The sequence below is a fragment of the Mauremys reevesii genome, linkage group 3 (assembly GCF_016161935.1).
Source record: "Mauremys reevesii isolate NIE-2019 linkage group 3, ASM1616193v1, whole genome shotgun sequence".
In the NCBI taxonomy this organism is placed as follows: domain Eukaryota; kingdom Metazoa; phylum Chordata; order Testudines; family Geoemydidae; genus Mauremys; species Mauremys reevesii.
Genome location: NC_052625.1, coordinates 6,365,980 through 6,387,447, shown reverse-complemented (window position 1 = coordinate 6,387,447; position 21,468 = coordinate 6,365,980). Strand labels below are relative to the sequence as shown.

Genomic DNA, 21,468 nt, shown 5'->3' with positions numbered 1-21,468 from the left:
AGTGTTTAACTGTATAAAGTAAAGAACTAGGTAGTTTGTGGTATTTAGGAAAGGTTGTAAAAACCCTGAATAATGGATGAATGCAGTATTTTATTTATTATGTGTACAGCCATGTTTTGGAGGGTTGTTGTTATTTTTGGACTTAATGCCCCTAAACTATTTAGATGTTTCTTTGCTCATATTGTTTTTTAATTAGAGCTATTTCTTCTTAAACATATTCATTGCTCTTTCTACTTTAAGAGATCAATATAGGATCAGAAAAGACAGAAAACATCTTCAATATAAATACATGAAGATCTCTTCCACTTTTATAAATGACTTTCTTACAGAAAAATCCCAAAGTTCTCCTTTGCTTTGAGAGCTTTGCCATTGACTTCAAAGTAACCAGGATTTACCCTCTCTCTATATCAATTGCATAACCTAACACGACTGAAATGCAGCCACCTCTGAGATGGAACATAGCAGCTGCTTAATATTGCACAGCATTCCTATACAGCAGTTATTAGATCATGTGGAAAAGGGGAATACCAAGTCTATTTTAAAGTGCAAATGTAGGGCAAAATTCTCTCTGATCTGTAGTGTGGATTTCTGTTGCATATTTTGCACTGGTTGAACGCACAGTTTTCCCACTGATCTCAAAGGAAACTCCATATGTGGAACAAAGGCAGAACATGCCGTAGAGATCTGTACTGAGATAGGAAAGAAGCATGACCATACTTTGTTTAAATTGTTCAGAATGTTCTGCACTGGGTACTAATAAATTTTGTCACTGCTGACCCTGTTTTTGTCTTCATTCAGTTTTGGTGAGTGTCTAGCAGCATCTGTAGTCAGTGTTACTTGAAAACTGATCTGAGAAATAAGAAATAGCATTGAGCGTCTCACATGCACCACCGTGTAAACATCAGCAAGGTGGCAAGATGGAGCAGGGCGCAGGTACATTGTGCATTCAGGTCACAATAGGTGGGATTTTCAAAAACTCTCAAGTGACTGAGGAACACAAATCCCATCAACTTTCCAATGGGACTTATGCCCCTAATTCCACGACTGATAATAGCCTATATGTTTTAACTTGGTTGTATGTGGCGGAATTTCTACATATTATATTTTAATGATTTTTTAATCTGTGCAAAAGTTGTGCAATTATTTGGAAAATGGGACCAGACACAAGCAATGGGCTAGATTATAGCACCCTTAGCACCCTTATGTTGACTTGTACTTTATACCATAAGTAGCTCCATTGTAGCCTACTCAGAGTGAGTAAGATGATTTCAGCCTAGCGCTAAGGTGTTTATAGGGTTTGTTTTAATATAAAATTAATGTAAAATTTTAAATTAAGGACAGAGGCCCTAAGTCAGTGAAGTATTTAAGCAGGTGTGTCTGACTTTAAACACATTAGTCTCAATGATGTCACTGGGATTATTCATGTGCTTAAAGTTACGCAAGTGCTTAAGTACCCAGCTGACCTGGGGTTGAAACGGAGACGTGGAAGCAGTCTCAGTTCTCATAATACCTTTTAGATCCAAGTATGACAATACTAAAGCAACACAATGTTTGAATCATCTAAGCCCTATTTAATACATGTTCATTTTTTCCCTTGCTTTACATTTTCTCCTTTGAGCTCTTCTGCTTTTCTCAGTTTTCCTAGCTGTTCTTTTCACCCACCTTTCCCCCGAGACTTCAGCAGCGCTGTTGCCTGAGACATCACCATAGGACTCTTTGCCAGGGAGAGCTGGCAGAACTGACAGAGAGCTCATAGGACTGTGTAGATCAGCCTGACAGTACAAGATTTTTACAACACCCCTGAAGCCCAATAAAATGTGAAATGAGTTTCTCTCCCTAACACTTCCCCACTACAAATGTAAATATTCACTTTTCATTTCTAAGATTTGAACTGAGTCTAGTTTCTCTCTCTGTGTTTGCAAGTAAGTACTTCAGTCTACCTAGAAGAGTTTTAGGAAAATAGGCTAGAGAATAGCTGAGGATTGCAAGCTGTCCCTAGGAAAGGATTTGGGGAGACTGGTAACCAAGGGTAACTATCTTTACTGTGTGTGGCCTACTGCCTAGAGGACTGAACTGGGACTTAGGGGACCTGAATTCTATTCCTGGTGTTGCCACTCATCTGCAAGGTGACCTGGGGCAAGTCACGGTCCCGCTCTGTGCCTCAGTTTCCCCATCTGTAAAATGGGGAAATGATACTGACCTCCTCTGTAAAGTACTTTGAGATCAACTGATGAAAAATATTATATAAAAGTTAGGTATTATTGATGTATCATGGAAGAAACATGATGTATGAATTAAAAAAGTGCATCCATCACTTGTGGCTGTATTTTCTTACTAAGGCTTACAAGTATTGTATAAAGTGTGTTCCCATGCATCATATTCTCCCCTATGCAGTTGTGTGGAACTTCCAAAATGCATTCTGTGCAAATGGATGGGAATCCAAAGTCACAACATGCATTTTTTGTGCCCAGAAATAAATGTGTAGCTGGGGTGCCTGGCTCCCCCCTCAGGCCGGGGTTAAATCAGGAGTCAGTGGAGTCACACTGGTGTGATGGATATCAGACCCACGTCTGTGGTGTTGGAGCGTAACTGAGTGCACCCAGGATCTGCTCTGCACTGTGCAGTGGGTTGGAGGTTAGGGAGAATTGTAGAAGTGTCTCATTACCTTTAGCAATATGTATTGTTTCTAAGACTCCCCTGGAGAGGGAGGTTCCAAAATCAGCCTAACTCTTACGCGTGTTTTACGGGAGAGGGGAAGAGTGCGACACCTTCCTTCAGATTGCAATGATTCCAGTGTTTTGGGGCAGGTTTCTGAGTCCTGACTGTTGTATGTTGGCCTCGTGTACAGGAGAAAAAAGGGAGAAAACTCTATCCCCCCAGGATTGTTTTAATTGCCTGTGGTTTTGGAACAGCGTTAGGAAATGCTGGGCCCAGTTCTGCAGCCCTTACTCATGTGAGTAGGCTCATCCAAGCAAACAGAGCCACTCACATGATTAAGGGCTGCAGGACAGGGCCTTTTGGGAGTTTTGCTCTAACTTGAGCCATGCTGCGGGTTCAGAACGAACTCTGAGTGAAGGCCAAGCTGGCAAGCTTTGTCAGGTTCCGTGTCTTGTTATGAATCCAAAATTCAGGCCGCTTTTACAGAAAGGATAGCTGAGTTCCACTGCCTTTTCGACCATCGTGGGCCAGAGGAGGGCTCTGAGCCTGATTATTTATTATTAATCATGTTTACTATGATTGTATATAAGAGCCAGCCAAGCGTGAGGCCCCATTGTACTGGGCAGTGTACACAAAGTCCCTGTCTCAGAGCTCACTGTGAAAAGTGACTTACAAGCTGATGCTTGGTTACATCGTTCCTGCACTTGAGTAGGGTTGGAGGAGAAAAGTGGCTAAATTACTGTATGCCATTTGCACTCCCTTTATTCTGGGCCCATGCAAGGGTCTACCATGCCCAGGGTGTACGTTAGAACAACCTCAGGGCTGATCTAAATTACACTCTGCTTCCCATGGCCAGAGACAACCCGTGCTTGCCAGTAGTGGGGGGATGAGGGAGGGGGACGGAGTGAGGGCAGCTGGCTTCAGCAGTGTTACTGAGCATGCTCAGTCTGTGTGAGCATGCTCAGTACAAGCCAAGCTGCAAATCTGGGGGGAGGCACATGGTCCTGCATGTCCCCCCCACTCCACATGACCTCTGCCCATGGCCCGCTCTGGGACACTGGAAGCAGAGAATAGCTGTAGCAAAGTGCACTCTGGCCGTGTCCCTGACATGTCTCTGATCCCTCCCCCACGACTGGGTGGGCAGTTGGGAGCAAGGTCTTTCTGCCAGCTCTCTGCTGGCTGAGGGGGCTCCAGTCTTCCACCTCCTTTAAGGCCCATTTATTGTTGCTGGAGCAGCATAAAAAGGTGTCAGCTGAACTTTGGGTGAATTTGAACCGAGAAACTCAAAGCAAACTTAAAGGCGCATACAATGAAACCAAAAGAGCATTCGTCCTCCACACCTCTGGAGTGACTCTGATCCTAACCCTGACATGTTGCTGTAGTCAGTGGACTCCAGGCTATGGGAATATATTGTCAGAAACCAGGGTGGGCATCAGGTCACAGCCTGATATGTGACCTTTTCTGCAGGGAGCTTGTTAAGCCTGGTGAGAAATTACTTGTTCGTTTATTTAGTGCTTGTTCAAGGTCCTGGACTGACAGCCCTGGAGAACGAAGTGCTCTGTTTAGCCATAGGACAGCACAGGCAGCAGCAGTGCTCACCAATGGCTCTGCTTTGTCACCGTGCCTTCACCACGACGTTAGCCCCCTGTTAGCAATGCACCTAATCAAGTTCCATTGACTTGGATGCCGTGTTGTGCCCCTGTCTGTCCCAGGTCTCTCTAAGGGCATGTCTACGCTACGGAGCTTTTAGCGACAAGGCTGTGTCGACACAGGCTTGTCGCTAAAAGTCAGTAAGTGTGAACGCTCTTGTGGTATTTTGTCAGCACTTTTGCCGACAAAAGACTCCCAGCCCCTCGAGAGGCATGAGCTTTGTCGGCAGGAGAGCGCTCCTGCCGACAAAGCTGCGTTCACACTGCTGCTTGCGTTGGCAAAACTTTTGTCTTTTGCGAGGGGGCTTTTTTAAGTACCCACAAAAGACAAAAGTTTGGGAGACAACTGCATAGTGTAGACATACCCTAAGTGACTTTGATGGAATGTATGTGTTCCCTGTCCGGATGGACTAAAAATTGCCCTAGCTGAAAGGCCGAGTCTCCGGACAAGTTATCAGGCAGAGAAACTGCTGGAGTGACCTTCGACAGGGGATGCTAATCCAGCAAGGAGCTGCTGTGCCGTGCCTGGCCCCGAGGGGGCACATAGTGATGAGTGCACCCAGTTACAAGCCCTAATTAAAATATTTTAAAAGGGTCTGATTTCCAAAAGGCAGGTTCTCAGCATTTGCTGAAGATCAAGGCCTCCTTTTAAAAAACAGAACCACCAAAATCACAAGTTCTTTTTCAGAATCCTGGTTATAAAGTCTCTTCATATAGCCGTGGGATGACTTCATGGTTGGGGGGGTGGGGGTACAGGTGAAAAATTTCTCTTGTTCCATCATGGCTAAGTTGTCTCTGAATAGTGAAATATACCAGATTGTTCCAGAAATTCCTGCTAAGTGAAACTCAGTCACTTCTCATCATCTGAATTACTTTCTTTCTTTATGTGATGAACATGGAGTTGCTCTGTAGTACTGTATGGAGGCTGCAGGATGACCTGGTTATTGGGATGTTCACTGTGTGAATATATTAGGTTAGTTTAATAGTGGGCTGTAAGGAAAAGCAGGCAGGGAGGAAACAATGGCTCAAGATATGCCACTCCTCAGTAAACACTGAAGGGTTGTTAAGAGACAACGATTAGCTGTGAAGACTACCTCCTGGGTGCAGTTGTCTTACTGGTCTGGTTTGGTCAAGAAGAGCAAAAGCTCAGGAAATGAGGGACTGTGGCTGAATTTTAAGGGACTCTTTGAAGATTGGAGATGTTATCATGGTGCTGATGTCACAGAAACCAGCCTGACGCTGGCACCTGCTGAGTTCTCTGAGGAAGCTAGGCCTGAGTAGGCCTCCATCACGGAGTGGTGGTAGGGCTCTAGGTAAGATAGACCTATGCAGGTTTAAATACTTTGTTCCTATTGGTAAAATTAAACAGCACGTTGAAGTTAAGAAGGCCATCTGGTCTCTCTGTTCACCACTGGTCACAAACTCCTGAAGGGAAGAACTGCAGGCTCCACACTCAGTGGAATCCGCTGGGTAAGCAGTGTTCATACACAGGGAGCTGTAAGCCCCGGTCTGACCTTAGAGTGAGAGAACCGCAGAATGCCACTCCAGAAGAGGTAGAGGTGAGAGGCCTGACACCTGAGGGCATGCTCTGAGAGACCAGGATGGGGACAGGTAGCATAGCTGTGACACCTCCTTTCCCCCATTATTGACTTCTTTTAGTGGTTTCATGCTTTTAAGGCAGTCATCTGCCCCAGGCCACTTTGTTTGCTCTGTTTCATCTGTCTTCAGCTCTCTAAATTGGGAGCTGATACATGTTTTGTAGCAGGAAAAATTGTCTAGAGGAAAAATAAAATCTTTCAGTGAACTGTCACTTGAACTGGATTGTGTTGTGTAGATACCTGTCAGTCATGAGCCAGGTCCCCAAGAATCATGAGGTTTTAAGAAAACAATAAACGTGGAGTTCTTTATATTTGCCTTCTGGTTTCTGAGCCTTTTGGTTGCTCTTGAGGGATACTTTCAAGCTTCTCTGTACCTCTGAGGATTTGAAATGTTCATTTTTTTTAAGTGATAACCAAGATTATAGAATCATAGAAAAGTTGGGCTGGCGGGACCTCGAGACATCAGCTAGTCCATCCCCTTGTGCTGAGTCAGGCCAAATATGACTGGACCGTCCCTGACAGGTATTTGTCTGACCCAGTGTCTCTCAGCCTTTCCAGACTACTGTGCCCCTTTCAGGAATCTGATTTGTGGAGTTACCCCCAGTTTCAGCTCACTTAAAAACTACTTGCTTACAAAAACAGACCTAAAATACAGGAAGTCAGTGTTACTGAAAAATTGCTTCCTTTCTCATTTTTAACCATATAATTATAAAATAAATTGATTGGAATATAAATTTTGTACTTACATTTCCGTGTACAGTATATAGAGTGGCATAAACAAGTCATTATATTAAATTTTTTTGTACTGATTTTGCTAGTGCATTTTCTGTAGCCTGTTGTAAAACTAGGCAAATCTGTAGATGAGTTGATGTATCCCCTGGAAGACCTCTGCGTACCCCCAGGGGTATGTGTACCCCTGGTTGAGAACCAGTGGCCTAACCTGTTATTAAAAACCTTCAGTGATGGGGATTCCAGAACCACCCTTGGAAGCCTGTCCAGTGCTGAACCGTCCTTAGAGTTAGAAAGTTTTTCCAAATATCTAACCTAAATCTCCCTTGCTGTGGACTAATCCGATTACTTCTCTTCCTGCCTTCAGTGGTCATGGAGAACAATTGATCACCATCCTCTTTATAGCAGCCCTTAACATATTCGGAGACTTATCGGGTCCCTGTCCCCCCGGTCTTCTTTTCTCAAGACTAACATGCCCCGTTTTTCTAACTTGTCCTCATAGGTCAGGTTTTCTAAACCTTTTGTCATTTTTGTTGCTCTCTTCTGGAATCTTTCTACTTTGTTAACATCTGTTCTAAAGAGCGGGGCCCCAAACTGGACGCCGTACTCCTGCTGAGGCCTCACCAGTGCTGAGTAAAGTGGGACAATTACCTCTCTTGTCTTAAATACAACACTCTTATTAATACATCCTGGAATATTAGCCTATTCTGCAACTGCATCACATTGTTGACTGATTCAGTTTGTGATCCACTATAACCCTCAATCCTTTTCTTCAGTACTAGCCACCTCGCCTGTTCATTTGAGGTTTTTCTTCCCAAGTGTAGTATTTCACACTTTTCATTACTGAATTTCATCTAGTTGATTTCAGATCAATTCTCCAACTTGTCAAAGTTCTTTTGAATTCTAACCCTGTCCTCCAAGTGTTTGCAACCCCGTCCAGCTTGATGTTACCTGCAAATTTTAGAAGCATATGCGCTACTCCATTATCCAAATCATTAATGAAAATGTTAAATAGTATGGGACCCAGGACAGACCGCTGTGTGACCCCACCAGGTATGCTCTCTCAGTTTGACAGTGAACCATTTATAACTGCTCTGTGAGTATGGTCTTTCAGCCGGTTATGCACCCATCTTACTGTAACTTCATCTAAACCACATTTCCCTAGTTTTCTTATGAGACTGTCATGTGGGACTGTGTCAAAAGCCATACTAAAATCAAGATATATCATGTCTGCAGCTTCCACAGCATGCACCCCCCCTCCCTCCGCCGTCTCTTCACCCACTATTCCAGGATCCTTATCAAAGAAGGCAATTAGGTTGGTTTGGCATGATTTGTTCTTGACAGATTCTTGTTGGCCATTCCTTATAACTCTACTATCCTTTACATGCTTACAAATTGATGGTTTAATAATTTGTTCCACTGTCTTTCAAGGTATTGAGGTTAGGTTGACTGGTCTATATTTTCCCGGTCCTCTTTGCTTCCCTTTTTAAAGATTGTCCTCTAATCATATGATTCGAGGAGCTGGGACTTTAAGAAAAGCACCGCATAGAGTGAGATTCACGATAAAATCACAAGAGTTGGCAACACTGCCTTAAACTGATTCCCGATGAGCACAGTGAGAGCATTTTCCATCAGGACACGTTTAGTTTGGATTGCACACTGTTTTATTTTAATGACGGTTGCATCCATGCTTAGGTGTTTAAAAAAAAAAAAGTCCACAAATACAGGGCCTTATCATTTGGCCTGATCTTTTTGAGAGACTATTCCCGCTTTGTGTAGCTGGATAATGCTGAGGGCTTTTTGTTGCCTTTTTCAAGTGAGAACATAATGAGTTCATGAATTAAAGTGTCTGATAGAGGCATCTGGTTGTTTCCACTCTGGTGCGGCTTCATTGGGTAATTTTGCAAAGAGGTAGTTTTCTCACCCAAATAGTAATAAGCTCTTAACCAGGCTGCTGCCTTACAATGATTCCCTGCCCTTCCAAGGCCTGTGAGAGAATTTGCAACTTGCTGGAGTAGAGCTGTGAATTGCTACACTTGAATTCACGTTATGTTAATGTGGGCAACCACTGTGCAGTTGTGTTCTGATTGTCTATTTCTTCAGCGAGTGTTCGGTTTTTCATTGTTGACTTTGTCCGTTGCCTTGTCTAGAGGAGACTTTAAGCAGGGGATTTTCAAAATCACTCAGCGTTGGCCTGTTTTATAGGAAGTTTTACTTCTGTGGGAAAAGAGGCAGGTGCTCTTGATAATTCTACCCTGACATTTTCCACTGCTGCAGCTTCACCAGTGCTAGCGGGGGGTGGAGTACTAGTGTAGACAACATTGATGGGTGCTGGCATTTTAACCACCATTTCCTGTAGACATGCTCTGAGTAAGGTTAGATAACACAGTGGTTAACATGTCAAGGCTGGTCTATGCGAAAGCTGAACTGGTTATAGCACTGGTGGGGAAAACGTCTGAAAAAAAGTTTTGACACAGTCTAAAGTTAGTGTACAGACTCTCTGCTGATGTGAAAGGTTCCATTTCTGAGTATCACCGATAGAATATTAGATCCTTTCCCAGTTTTAGAACAGCTCGTCCTTGCATTATTTAATGTCAAGGACAACTTGACTGGGGATTTTGCAGTTAGCTCGCTGAAACTATACACAAGGGCCAGTTTCATCTTTCTTTCTTTTGGCTTCCAGCAAAAGATACCCCAAACTGGCTTACATAACCCTGCCCCCAAAGAATACATCTGTGCCACTGTGTAGTGAGATTCCAAATAAATGCAAACTGTTTAATCTCTAGAGGCAAAATACATGCAGTTGGTTTACTGGATAATTCACTAGCCTTTATCTCAAAGACCACACCTAACATCTACCCCGGACCAGACAGCAAATCCTGTTGACCAGATAACCCCTATATGAATTACTTCACTTTTGAATCCCATTAAGATGACATCGGGACTCTCAAAATCATCTGCCTTCTCATCAGGAATGTTTCGATTAACAACCCCTTGCCTCCCTCTCTCTCTCCCCCACAATCCCCCCAACCTGAACTCTTGCCTAAAATTTTAAACCAGAACCTTCTGGGTTAAAAGAAATTCACATTTTTGATTTATTTACATCACTTTTGTTCTCCAACACCCCTGAACTTTGTCCTGGACTGCAAGCAGAAAAGCAGAGGTTTTCCGAGACGGCTTGTGTAGTCATTTACACCAGTGCAAAGTTTGTGCACAAAATCAGCAGAGTGGCAGAGCCTAGTTCTTTTCTCACACCATTGAAGTCAGTGGACTTACACGGGTGTAAAATAATTATAAGCAAAAGGGGACTCTGGCCCGAAGTGAAAGTACATCCACTTTACGCGGCAGTAAATGGCTACATAAGATGCAGGGCAAGAGAGAATTCAGCTCACTGGTCTCGTACTGCTTCCAGAAGCAGGAAAGACTGAAGACCATGCTCCAGAGATTGTTTACCCACTGACTTTATAGATTTAAGAGGTTCAGAAACATCTGAAGTTTGTGGGTGCTTAATTGAGACCAAATCCCCAAACTGTTTGAGCCCTTCACTAATTTTCATGCATCTCCGCACAAAAAAGCAATATTGCAAATAACACAGAAATAACGTTTCACTAGAGAAAGATCAGCGTAAGCCAGGGCTGAAGACAACTGGGAATGTAGCTGGTGGAAGCTAATGATGTGTTTGTCTGCCATGTGCTGCCAGCTACTATTAGCCCCCAAGCTAAGGACTGGCTTCTGTCTGTGGGAATAACCTGTGCAGCTGAATGGCAACTCAGGGAGTTTTAAGTTGCCTGGTTTCCACTGAATTCTCCTGTCAGGAGGGGGTGGGTTTCTAGTCAGAGGTCTCCTGAGATCCATCTGGGGTCTGTTAGAGGTGAGACATCTACATGCATGCCTGATAAGGAAGCAAAGGGCATCTAAGTGCTCACACACCTGTGGACAGCCCAGGAACCCTCCTCCAGAGGAGCATTTCCATACCACGGCCACGTAGCTCGAGGGGGATCATAATGGTCCCCTAATGCTGTCCCCTGCATGGAACTGGGGATTCCTGGTGGACTGTGTCCATAAGCTTGGAGGTGAGGGGAAAGGAAAACACGCCACATAGGTAACATCCTTCCTCCCCACCTGGGTCATTTGTGTGAGGAAGCAGAAGATTGTGGGAAATTCCATAATATTAGTGCACTGGTCCCCAACCTTTTTCGTCTGGCGGGTGCCGGACAACGAGCCACCGAGGATCGTGGCCGGCGGACAAGCATCCACCGAAATGCCGCCGAGAAGCAGCAATGTCAAGAGGCATCGCCGCTGAAATGCCGCCGAAAATCAGTGGCATTTCGGTGGTGACACCTCTTGATGACTCTGCTTTTCGGCGGCATTTCGGCGGGCACTGCGTTGGGTACCACTGTATTAGTGGATGTGGTGAGGGGGTGTTACAGTCCCCACTGTAAATAAAACTGTCTTCACATGTGCACTGGTTGTAAAAATAATTCAAAGACATGGATTTAGTTGCCTTTAAATATTCCCTTGGTCTGTAAACCCGAAATTGAAGCTTCCCCACATGTTGACCGTTATTTACCTTCAAGAGCCATCATCTCTTGTATGTCTCATGTATAATACTCGAGACAAGAAAGAGATGATGGCTTTTGCCCATAGAAACTTAGGCTCTGATTTGACAAAGCACGTGTTTCACTTGGAGCATGAGCGTAGTGCAGGTGACTTCAATGGGAATTCCTCTGTGCATGACGTCATGCATAATAATACCTAGCTTGTTCATCAGTAGATTTCAAAGTGCTTTACAAAGGAAGTTCGTATCATTCTTTCCATTTTACAGACAGGAAATGACTTGCCCAAGGTCACTTAGTAGGCTGGTGGCACAACTAAGACTAGACTCCAGGGCTCCTATAGCCCAGTCTACTGTGCTAAATGTAGGACCACACTGCCTCTCAAAAAGTCCTTTGCAGGATCAGGCTGTTAGTCTTTTTCAGTGTTGAAGGCAACCAAAGGGTAAAAAGTAAGCAAGCCGTATTGATGGTGATATGTGTAAATGTTGCAGTGTTGAAAAGGGGTAAGAATTTTTGTTTCAAGAGAATTGTAGATTGAGAATTTCCCTTCTGCTTTGTCTCTTTGACCTTCTATTTTTAATAGTCACTTCACCTTTCATTCCTGCTAACGGCACCTGTTTTCGAAATAAGAACTTCAAACAAATTTTAATAGTTTCCGTTATGCAAGAGCACATTAAAGGCCAGGAAAAGAATCCTTTCTGATAGGCAAGCCAAAAAAAGGTTAACAGAATTTCAAATAACGGAAAGGTCTGCTATTAAAATAATATTCATTCAGCGACAGACTCGTTTCTTTTTCCTAAGATGGCCCAGAACATCCTTCAATATTACGGGGGGGAGAGAGAGAGAGAGAAAACTATCCTTACATGGGCATTCCTTTCTGTGTGGAGAAGATGTGGCTTTCAGTTCCTCTGAGTGCACCTTCCCTTCACCCTGGTTGTTTTGTTTGACTTCTCCCGCTGCCGAGTTCATTAGGAGCATTTTCAGAAGAACGTTGTGTGCGCATGTCAGGGCAGTGCAAGGTTATTTTAGGCAATACATGGAAATGAGCCATCCCAGTTGACAGTTGCAGAACAAACTGTTTTAAGGGATTCTCTCCCGTGTTTCTCATTTTTAGCGAAGTGCCATATATGCAACTACAGGGAGTGGTGAGTAGAGAGTTTTAGTGAAAACTTATTGCCATGCAAACTGTTAATCAGAGTAACTCCTCACTTAATGTTGTAGTTCTGTTCCTGAAAAAATGCGACTTTAAGCGAAACGATGTTAAGGGAATCCAATTATATATAATATAGTCTTTTATCTGGTATGCTTATACATTAGAAGGGAGCATTGCACAACTTTAAACGAGCATGTTCCCTAATTGATCAGCAACGTAACAACGAAACAACGTTAACCGGGACAACTTTAAGTGAGGAGTTACTGTACGTTACAAGTCAGGGGCTTTCAGCCATATCAACTGTAATAGTAAACTGTTTGAGTCACTCTCGTACAAACCATAATGCACTCCAGTCTCTCTCTGCTCCTTTCTGTATGCAGTGTATTATGATACAAAAGTATCAAATATATATAATACTCCTCCAATGCAGATGACACCATAAAGAAATACATACCCCAGCTTCATCAAACTCTCACTCTAATACAAAACTTAACAGTGAGCTCAGACGTGTCAAGGCAGAATAGTTTCCCAAATACATAGCAGGTGGGGCAGTTAGTTGTGCTGATCTGTTAATATAAAAGCATATGGGGACACTTAATATTTTGTGCAGGTTTGTTGAAATTGCTTTTGAACATCTGCTGGAGATGGCGGTAAAAGCCTTACGGAGAATTGGAGCGAATTCGTGACAGTGCTGTTGGTCAGATGAAGGTGGAAAGATAGCACAATAATAAAACGATGGGCTGCAAGGGACTTTGAGAGGTCATCAAGTTTAGCCCCCTGCTCTAAGACAGGACCAGGTAAACCTAGACCATCCTCGACAGGTGTATGTCCAATCTGTTCTTAAACCTCCAGTGATGGGGATTCCACAACCTCTCTAGGTAACCTGTCTCACTACTTACCTTTCTTTATAGTTAGGTTTTCCTAATATCTGACACAAATCCCGCTTGTTGCAGATTAAGCCAGTTATTTCACATCCTGTCTTCAGTGGACATGGAGAACAATTGATCACCTTTCTCTTTATAGCAGCTGTTAACATAGTCAGAAACTGTTATCAGGTCCTTCCTCCGTCTTCTTTTCTCAAGACTAAACCATGCCCGATTTTTTTTGAACCTTTCCTCATAGGTCAAATTTTCTAAAACTTTGTTCATTTTGTGGCTCTCCTCTGGACTCTCTCCAATTTATCTACATGTTTCCTAAAGTGTGGCACCCAGAATTGGACACAGTGCTCCAGCTGAGACCTCACCAGCGCTGAGTAGAGCAGGACAATTATCCCTTACATCTGACACATATATCCCAAAATGATATTAACCTTGTTTGCAGCACGTATTGACAGACAATCCATTAGAACCCCCCCAGATGCTTTTCAGCAATATTACCACCTTCCCAGTTGTTCCCCATTTTGTTGTAGTTCATCTGAGTTTTCTTTCCTTTGCATTTGTCTCTACTGAATTTCATCTTGTTGACTTCAGATCAATTCTCTAATTTGTCAAGGTCATTTTGAATTCTAATCCTGTCCTGCAAAGTACTTGTAACTCCTCTCATCTACATTCTACCCGCAAATCTTGTAAGCATACTCTCCATTCCAAGTCATTAATGAAAATATTGAATAGACCTGGACCTGGGACAGACCCCTGTGGGACCCCGCTGGATATGCCCTCCAAGTCTGACAGTGAACCATTGCTAACTACTCTGTGAGTATAGTCTTTCAACGAGTTGTGCATCCACCTTTCAGTAATACCATCTAGACCACAGTTCTGTAGTTTTCTCATGAGACTGTCTTGCAGGACTGTGTCAGAAGCCTTACTAAAATCAAGATATCATATCTTTTGTAATCCTCCTTACTAATTTGTCCATGTTTCCATTTTTTGTAGGATTCCTTTTTTGATTTTTCAGGTCATCAGGGATCCCCTGAAAATTGGGGACCCATATTGGCCCATTAATATTAACATAAGAATGGCCATACTGGGTAAGACCAATAGTCCATCTAGCCTAACAATGGCTAGTGCCAGATGCTTCAGTGGGCATGAAGAGAACAGGGCAATTATCACGTAATCCATCACCTGTCGTTCAGTCCCAGCTTCTGGCAGACAGAGGCTCAGGAACACCCAGACTCTGAAGTTGCATCCCTGACTATCCTGGCTAATAGCCATTGATGGACCTGTCTTCCAAGAACTTATCTAATTATTTTTTAACCCAATTATACTTTTGGCCTTCCAAATATCTCCTGGCGATGAGTCTACAGGTTGACACTGCATTTTGTGAAGAAGTACTTCGTTATGTTTGTTTTTTTAAACCTGCTGCCTATTAATTTCATAGGGTTCCCCTGGTTCCTGTATTATATGAAGGGTAAATAACATTTCCTTATTCACTTTCTCAACACCATTCATGATTTTATAGACCTCTATCATATTCCCCCCTAATTGTCTCTCTTCTAAGCTGAACAGTCCCAGTTTTTAAAATTTCTTTCATATAGAAGTTGTTCCATACCCCAATCATATTCTTCCTGTCTTTCCTTTGCATCGGGATAGTTTGCAGTTGTGACTTTAATATGGTCTTCTTGAGAAACTAACAGCTGTCCTGAACTCCTTTATCCCTTAGATTTTCTTCCCCTAGAACATTAGCAAATTCAGAGGACTGGTAGGGAAAGTCTGCTTTTCGAAGCCTATTTTCCTTATTCTGCTGCTCTCCTTCCTTTCCTTAGAATCGTGAAATCTATCGTTTCATGCTCACTTTCACCTAAAGTGCCTTCCCTCTTCAGATTTGCAACAGTTCCTCCCTGTTGCTCAGAATCAATCTAAAATGGCTGCCCCTGGGTTTCTCTTCCATTTACTGTAACAAAAGTTGTCCCCAAAACATTTCAAGAACTTACTGGACATTGGGTGTTTTGCTGTATTACTTTTCCAACAGATGTCTGGGTAGTTAATCCCCCATTACTACCAGGTTTTGTCTTGGATGTTTGTTGTAGAAATGCCTCATCCATCTCCTCTTCCCGATTTGCTGGTGTCTAGTAGACTCCATGACGTTGTCCCTATTTTTTTTTCTCCTTTTAATCTTTACCCAGAGACTTTCAACTGGTCTGCTTCTCACCCACTTCCGGACCGCAGAACAAGTGTACATGTTGTTAATGTAGAATGCAACACCTCCCCTGTTTTTTGCCCCCTGCCAGTCCTTCCTGAAAAAGCTATACCTTTCTGTACCAATATTCCAGCCAGGAGATTTATCCCACCACGTCTCTGTGTTGCCAGTTAAGACGTATTGTAACTTGTGTACTGATACTTCCAGTTCTTCCTATTTCCCGCCATTCTCCTTGCATTTGTGTACACACATCTAAGATACTGAGCAGATTCCCCCACTAGTTTTCCTCTTGTTGCTCCTATGACCTTATTGTAATTTTCCATGTCCTCCCAACATCTTGCTGTATGTTAAGATCGCACTGTTTTATGCTCACCCATGGCTTTTGTGACATCCCCCCCCCATTTGAACCTAGTTTAAAGTGCTCCTCACTAGGTTAGTGAGTTGTTGATGCATGAAGATAGTATTCCTTTTCTTGGCCAGCTGGACCCTATCTGTTCCCATCAGTCCTTCCCAGTACAGCCTCCCATAGCTGAGAAGGCTGAAGCCCTCCCTCAGACATAATCTGTGCAGCCTTGTTGCATTCATCTCCATGATGCACATGTCTCTGCCTGAGCCCTTGCACTCCAGCAGGAGGATGAACGAGAATACAATCTGCACCTCAAACCTTTCACTTTCACTCCAGAGTCCTGTAGCCACGGCTCAGGGTCAGACGTGGCCGTATCATGAGTACCCGTGTGGATGAGCAGCATGGGGTAGTGGTCAGGGGGATGCATGAGCCTTGGCATCCTTTCTGTAATGTCTTGGATGTGGGCTCCAAGCAGACAGCACAGCTCCCACGGATGTAGCAGGCTGGCAGATGGATACCTCCATCCTCTTCAGAAGGGAGTCCACAACCACCAGATCACCCCCTGGGCCACCTCCTCTTGGGTGTGGTGGCCATGAGCCTCCCAGGTTTGAGGGGCAAGTGGCTTATCCCCCACAATGCACAAGTCCTTCCTCTTAACTTATTACTTATGCTTATAAAGGTTTTTTTGGGGGGGCGTGGATGAGATGTCCTGCTGCAACTTTAGCTTCTTTACTGGTATTGTGGTGGTGACTGGGACCCCTCTGTGCTAGGTACTGTACAGACACAGAACAAAAAGGGGGTCCCTGCCTCAGACAGCTTACAATCTCTACGTAACTCTCCCTAAATGTAGCTTGTGTTCACTAATATACACTGGCTCAGAATAGCCTGATCTGCCAAGAATGCTGCAAGACACCTGTTCTTAAGAAGGGTGGTGAAGAAACAAGTGTGTTTATTCTGGGGGAGGGGAGATGTTTAAAGAAAAATGGTGAATTCATTTTATTTTTGTACTGCCGGCTATTTATAATTTATTATTATATGTTTCGGGTTCCTGTTTATTCTTTACCCTAAAAGCAAAGAAACCTAAAGAACAAAAATCCCTGTTTGGAATAGTTCAACATCTGAGCAATGAATAGTATCTCCGTATACGTTCGAGGAGCATTGTCTTTTTGTGTAGCTCCATGCTCATCACTCTGACCATTCTAGTGCAATGTACAACAGCAGATTTCAGAAAGGCTACAGGGCCTCATCCACACCCCATTGAAATCGATGGAAAAACTTCTGTTGATCTCAGTGGGCTTTGGCTCAGTCCCATACTGTGCAGAAAATGGTAATCCCATGAAAAGATGGTGGTATCTCTGTTAGTTGGAAAGTATCACAGTCAGCAGTACCTCTAGGGACAGTAGGGTGACCAGATGAGATGAAGAAAATATCGGGAAACATGGGGAATGGGGGAGTCCACCAGTGGAGCAAAAAAAAAAAAAAAAAGCCGAGTGCTGCCGGCGGAGTGAAATATCGGGACAAATTGCGTCAAAGATCGGTTGGGACAACCACCCAAATATCGGGACGGTCCCAATTTTATCGGGACGTCTGGTCACCCTAACGGACAGCGAGAGTGACGCTAACTCTTTAAGACCCTGATTCAGCAAGGGGCTTAAGTAATGCCTCAGCTTTAAGCGTGGGGGTAGCTCCATTGACTGGCTATGTACAGCCTCACAGTTATGCAGTGCTTAAGTAGCTTGTGCCTGAGGCTATGTCTGCAGTTACTGCAGTGTCTAGAAAAGCACAGGCACTACATATGGACACTACATACAGGCTGCAGGGAAAGGCTCTGGCAGCAGGGAAAGGCTCCACTGCTAAAAATAGCAATGTAGACCAAGCACGGCGGCATGCCGCGGGGGGCGCTCTGTCGGTCGCCGGTCCTGCGGAGGGTCCGCTGGTCCCGCGGCTCCGGTGGACCTCCCGCAGGCGTCCTACGGATGCCGCGGGACCAGCGGACCCTCCGCAGGCAAGCCGCCGAAGGCAGCCTGCCTGCCGCCCTCGTGGCGCTGGCAGACCGCCCCCCGCGGCTTGCCGTCCCAAGCACGCGCTTGGCGTGCTGGGGCCTGGAGCCGCCCCTGAATGGACCAAATGTTCTTCTGATGGCAATGGGATTTCAGTGTGAAAAGTCAGTACAGCCTCTACCCCATACAGCACCTAACTGCAAGATTTTTTAGTTGCCCAGGGATTTAGTCAGACCCAAAGCAGTGCCCCTCTGCTATGTACATCGGCCAAACTGGACAGTCTCTAAGGAAAAGGATAAATGGACACAAATCAGATATTAGGAATGGCAATATACAAAAACCTGTAGGAGAACACTTCAACCTCCCTGGCCACACAATAGCAGATCTCAAGGTGGCCATCCTCCAGCAAAAAAACTTTAGGACCAGACTTCTAAGAGAAACTGCTGAGCTTCAGTTCATTTGCAAATTTGACACCACCAGTTTAGGATTAAACAAAGACTGTGAATGGCTTGCCAACTACAGAACCAGTTTCTCCTCCCTTGGTTTTCACACGTCAACTGCTAGAACAGGGCCTCATCCTCCCTGATTGATCTAACCTCGTTATCTCTAGCTTGCTTCTTGCTTGCTTATATTTACCTGCCCCTGGAAATTTCCACTCTTGCATCTGACGAAGTGGGTATTCACCCATGAAAGCTCATGCTGCAAAACGTCTGTTAGTCTATAAGGTGCCACAGGATTCTTTGCTGCTTTTCCTGATAAATGTAATGCAAATATTGACACGTGGCCCAAGATTTTCAGAAGCGACTTGAGATGCCCTAAAGCAGCATGAGTTTCAGAGGGTGGGGGCTCAACAGCTGCTGAAAATCAGGACCTTTTAAAGTGTCTCAAGTTGGGCCCCGCAAATCACTAGTCACTTAAAAATTTTGGCTACGGCCGCTTAGCGGGAGTTCTCAGAGCAGCGAGTCATCTTACAGTATTAGCACAGAAAGCATTAGCATAGGTGGCTTCAAGGGAGTTTGTGCAGAAGCTGCTGGGATACAGATATGGTCAAACAAGTATGGTCTCATGCTGTCCTCCAGCATATAACAAGCTTCCTTCTCATTGCAATAGAGAGTGGATGAAAGAGGGGATGTTACTCCTGCCTTCTGGAAGAAGTAACAACCCTGGGCTGGAAAGGAAACAGCTTCACTTCCTTCACCTAGAGGGTGGAAAAAACCCAAACACAGATCCCAAAACAAATCAACTCCCCTGCCTGGGATTTCTTATTCCCTGTTCTCTTTGCTTGTTGTCTCTAAGCCATCTGCCCAGACTCCTCAGGGATCCACCTATAGTCACTGCTTTCTCTATGGTTCTCTCCCTGGTATGAAGGAGAGAAGGGTTTATATAGCAAGCCCTCTTTCCCAGCATGCTCCGTGGTAGCAGCCAGGAGAATGACAAAGTCCCTGGATGGCTTGCTGCTGAGGTTAGGTAGCATGGCGCCCTGTTTTAAAGGAGCGGTATGCCCCATTAAACTGCTCACCCCCCATCCTCGCTGTCCTGGGCTTGTACCAATGCTGTTTGTCCTTTTAGTTCTTGAGCTCTAAATTCATTTATTAACTTGATTTACTTCTTATTAAAAAATCTCAGAGAGAGCCAAGATAGAGATTTCCAGGTGGATTTGTATGCTTTCCTGTGACAGGCAGGATAAACTGCCTAATAAGTGATTGAAAAAGGCAGGTTGTGAGACCAGCAGATATGTGAGTGGGATAAAATTCATAATAAATATGCCAAGTTATAAATAATAAACACACCCACACTGACATAGCTAAAAGGTAATTGCTCCCTCAATATTTAATAAATCCAGAGCTATAAGGAAAACATTATATGTCGAGTTACTCAGGTAATTCTTTAACACGGCAGGTCCACCGTGTCCTACAGCATTCTGAGTCCCAGCAACAGCTGGGATACAACAGACCCTTGGGTTTGGCTACCCTGCAGTTAAAAACCTGCAGCTGTCCCAGGCCAGCTGATGTGGGCTTGTGGGTGTGGGGCTGCTGTGCTGTTTAACTGCTGGGTAGATGTTTGGGTGCAGGCTCTAGGACCCTGCGAGGTGGGAGGGTGCCAAACCTTGGGCTGCAGCCCACGCCAGAATGTCTACACCTCAATTATACAGCCCCGCCCGCAGCCCGAGTCAGCTGGCACGGGCCAGCTGCGGGTGGTGTCTCGTTGCGGTGTAGACATACCCTTGAAGACCACAGCTTCATGATAAACACGGAGAAGAGTTAAATGTCTGCAGTACGGACAATCACATATGAGAATCACAGTATTGATCGGAGAGGAGACAGAGGCTGAAGAAATCATAACAAAGGTCTGCTGGTCCTCTGCACCTTCAGCACAATTTTTAATGTACCTTGTAGGGATGATGGCCCTACACTGTATGGATACTCTATAAAGGCCAGACTTCACATGAGGACTTTCCATGGCTTTCTTCTCTCCCTCCCACAGCCCAGCAGTCAGAGGCAGAGTCCTCTCCAGGCTTGTTCTCTGGTAGATGGAAAAGAGCAAGTTTGAAAAGGGGGCTGCTGGATTGCTGAACCAGACGGAACAATCCTAACAGATACCAGCCCGGGGGACTGGGAGATGCATGACGGAAGGGGACAGCTCTAGGGAGTTTGATCACATGAAGACAGGAGGCTCAGTATCAACTGGCTGATAGTGGTAGCTAATTCAGAACAGATAATTCTTGAGCCTAGAGGTAAGCACATACTTAAGTGCTTTCCAGAACTAGGGCTGTAACATACAGGGAAAGGATACGAATGTCCCTTTGGGAGCAAAGACCATGCGTATGCATCACCAGGTTCTAATTCTATGCCATCCATCAGCTTCTCCACACTTGCTTTTCACTAAATATCTCCCACCCTTTATAGGAGCACTGGGGAAGTTCAACCCGTGTCCATATCCCTGGGCGCACCCGTGTAGACAAGACCCACGAGAGCGAAGCTTGAGTGGTTTGCAAGGGGGTCAGAATCCAAGGGAGGGGTGTAGATGCACAAATGTACATATCTTCAGCTTTTCTGTTTTGTGTATTCTGTGGATATCACCAAGTTTGTTTCCCCCAAATGCACCTGAAAATGGTTTCAGGGACTAATCCAAGTACAGAATTCTCTGGAAGTGTTAAATACCAGAACTGATATATGCTCTGGGCAGAGCCCTTGTCCTCATGTTTACCTGTAAAGCACCTAGCACATTTTCGGTACTATACGAGCAGTTCATAACAACCTTTAAATGCCACAGATTTATGTAGCCTTGTTCCAGAGACGCATGGGGGGAAGAAACGAAGAGGCAGAGGGAGGGGAGAAAATAGAGTCTTTTTAACAAGAAAAACATGTTTTTATTGAAATCAGACACAACTCCCCTCCTTTCCTTCTGTGTGTTTGTTTTTTTGTAAGATTCTGTTTTTTAACAAAAATGAAGAAAAAACAGTTCTTTGGCTTCATTTGCATGGTTACCCTGTCATCAGAGCACCATGGTGTTTAGACAGCCTTGGCTCACGGTTACTTGTTTTGTGTGTGTGTACGTGTGTGTGATTTTTAGATATGTAATACGCTGGCCACCAAAGCGGTACATCACACACACAGCTGGCATGTTATGTATCCATATAATAGTTGCGGTAGCTAAAAGAATCTGCGGGTTGTTCTTGGCAGGTGCCCATCTTCCACTATGGC

General features: G+C 44.4%; 1 protein-coding gene across 10 annotated transcripts in view; it reads left to right on the top strand.

The window, feature by feature from the left end:
• The window catches only part of SLC24A3 (solute carrier family 24 member 3), a 356,171-nt gene that overhangs the window by 20,844 nt on the left and 313,859 nt on the right, over positions 1–21,468 (top strand). For 3 of the 10 annotated variants that reach the window (XR_005595868.1, XR_005595870.1, XR_005595869.1), the window contains exon 3: positions 1,637–1,885. The exons of 5 other annotated variants lie outside the window; for them this stretch is intronic. Coding sequence is in view for 1 of the 5 variants with exons in the window: in XM_039529109.1 (XP_039385043.1) it covers positions 5,909–5,918 (10 nt within the window). In the remaining 4 variants the exon portion in view is untranslated. Of the gene's footprint in view, positions 1–1,636; positions 1,886–5,867; positions 5,919–13,840; positions 13,908–21,468 lie in introns of those variants that run through there. 2 more of the 10 variants (XM_039529109.1, XM_039529111.1) reach the window with 2 other exon arrangements.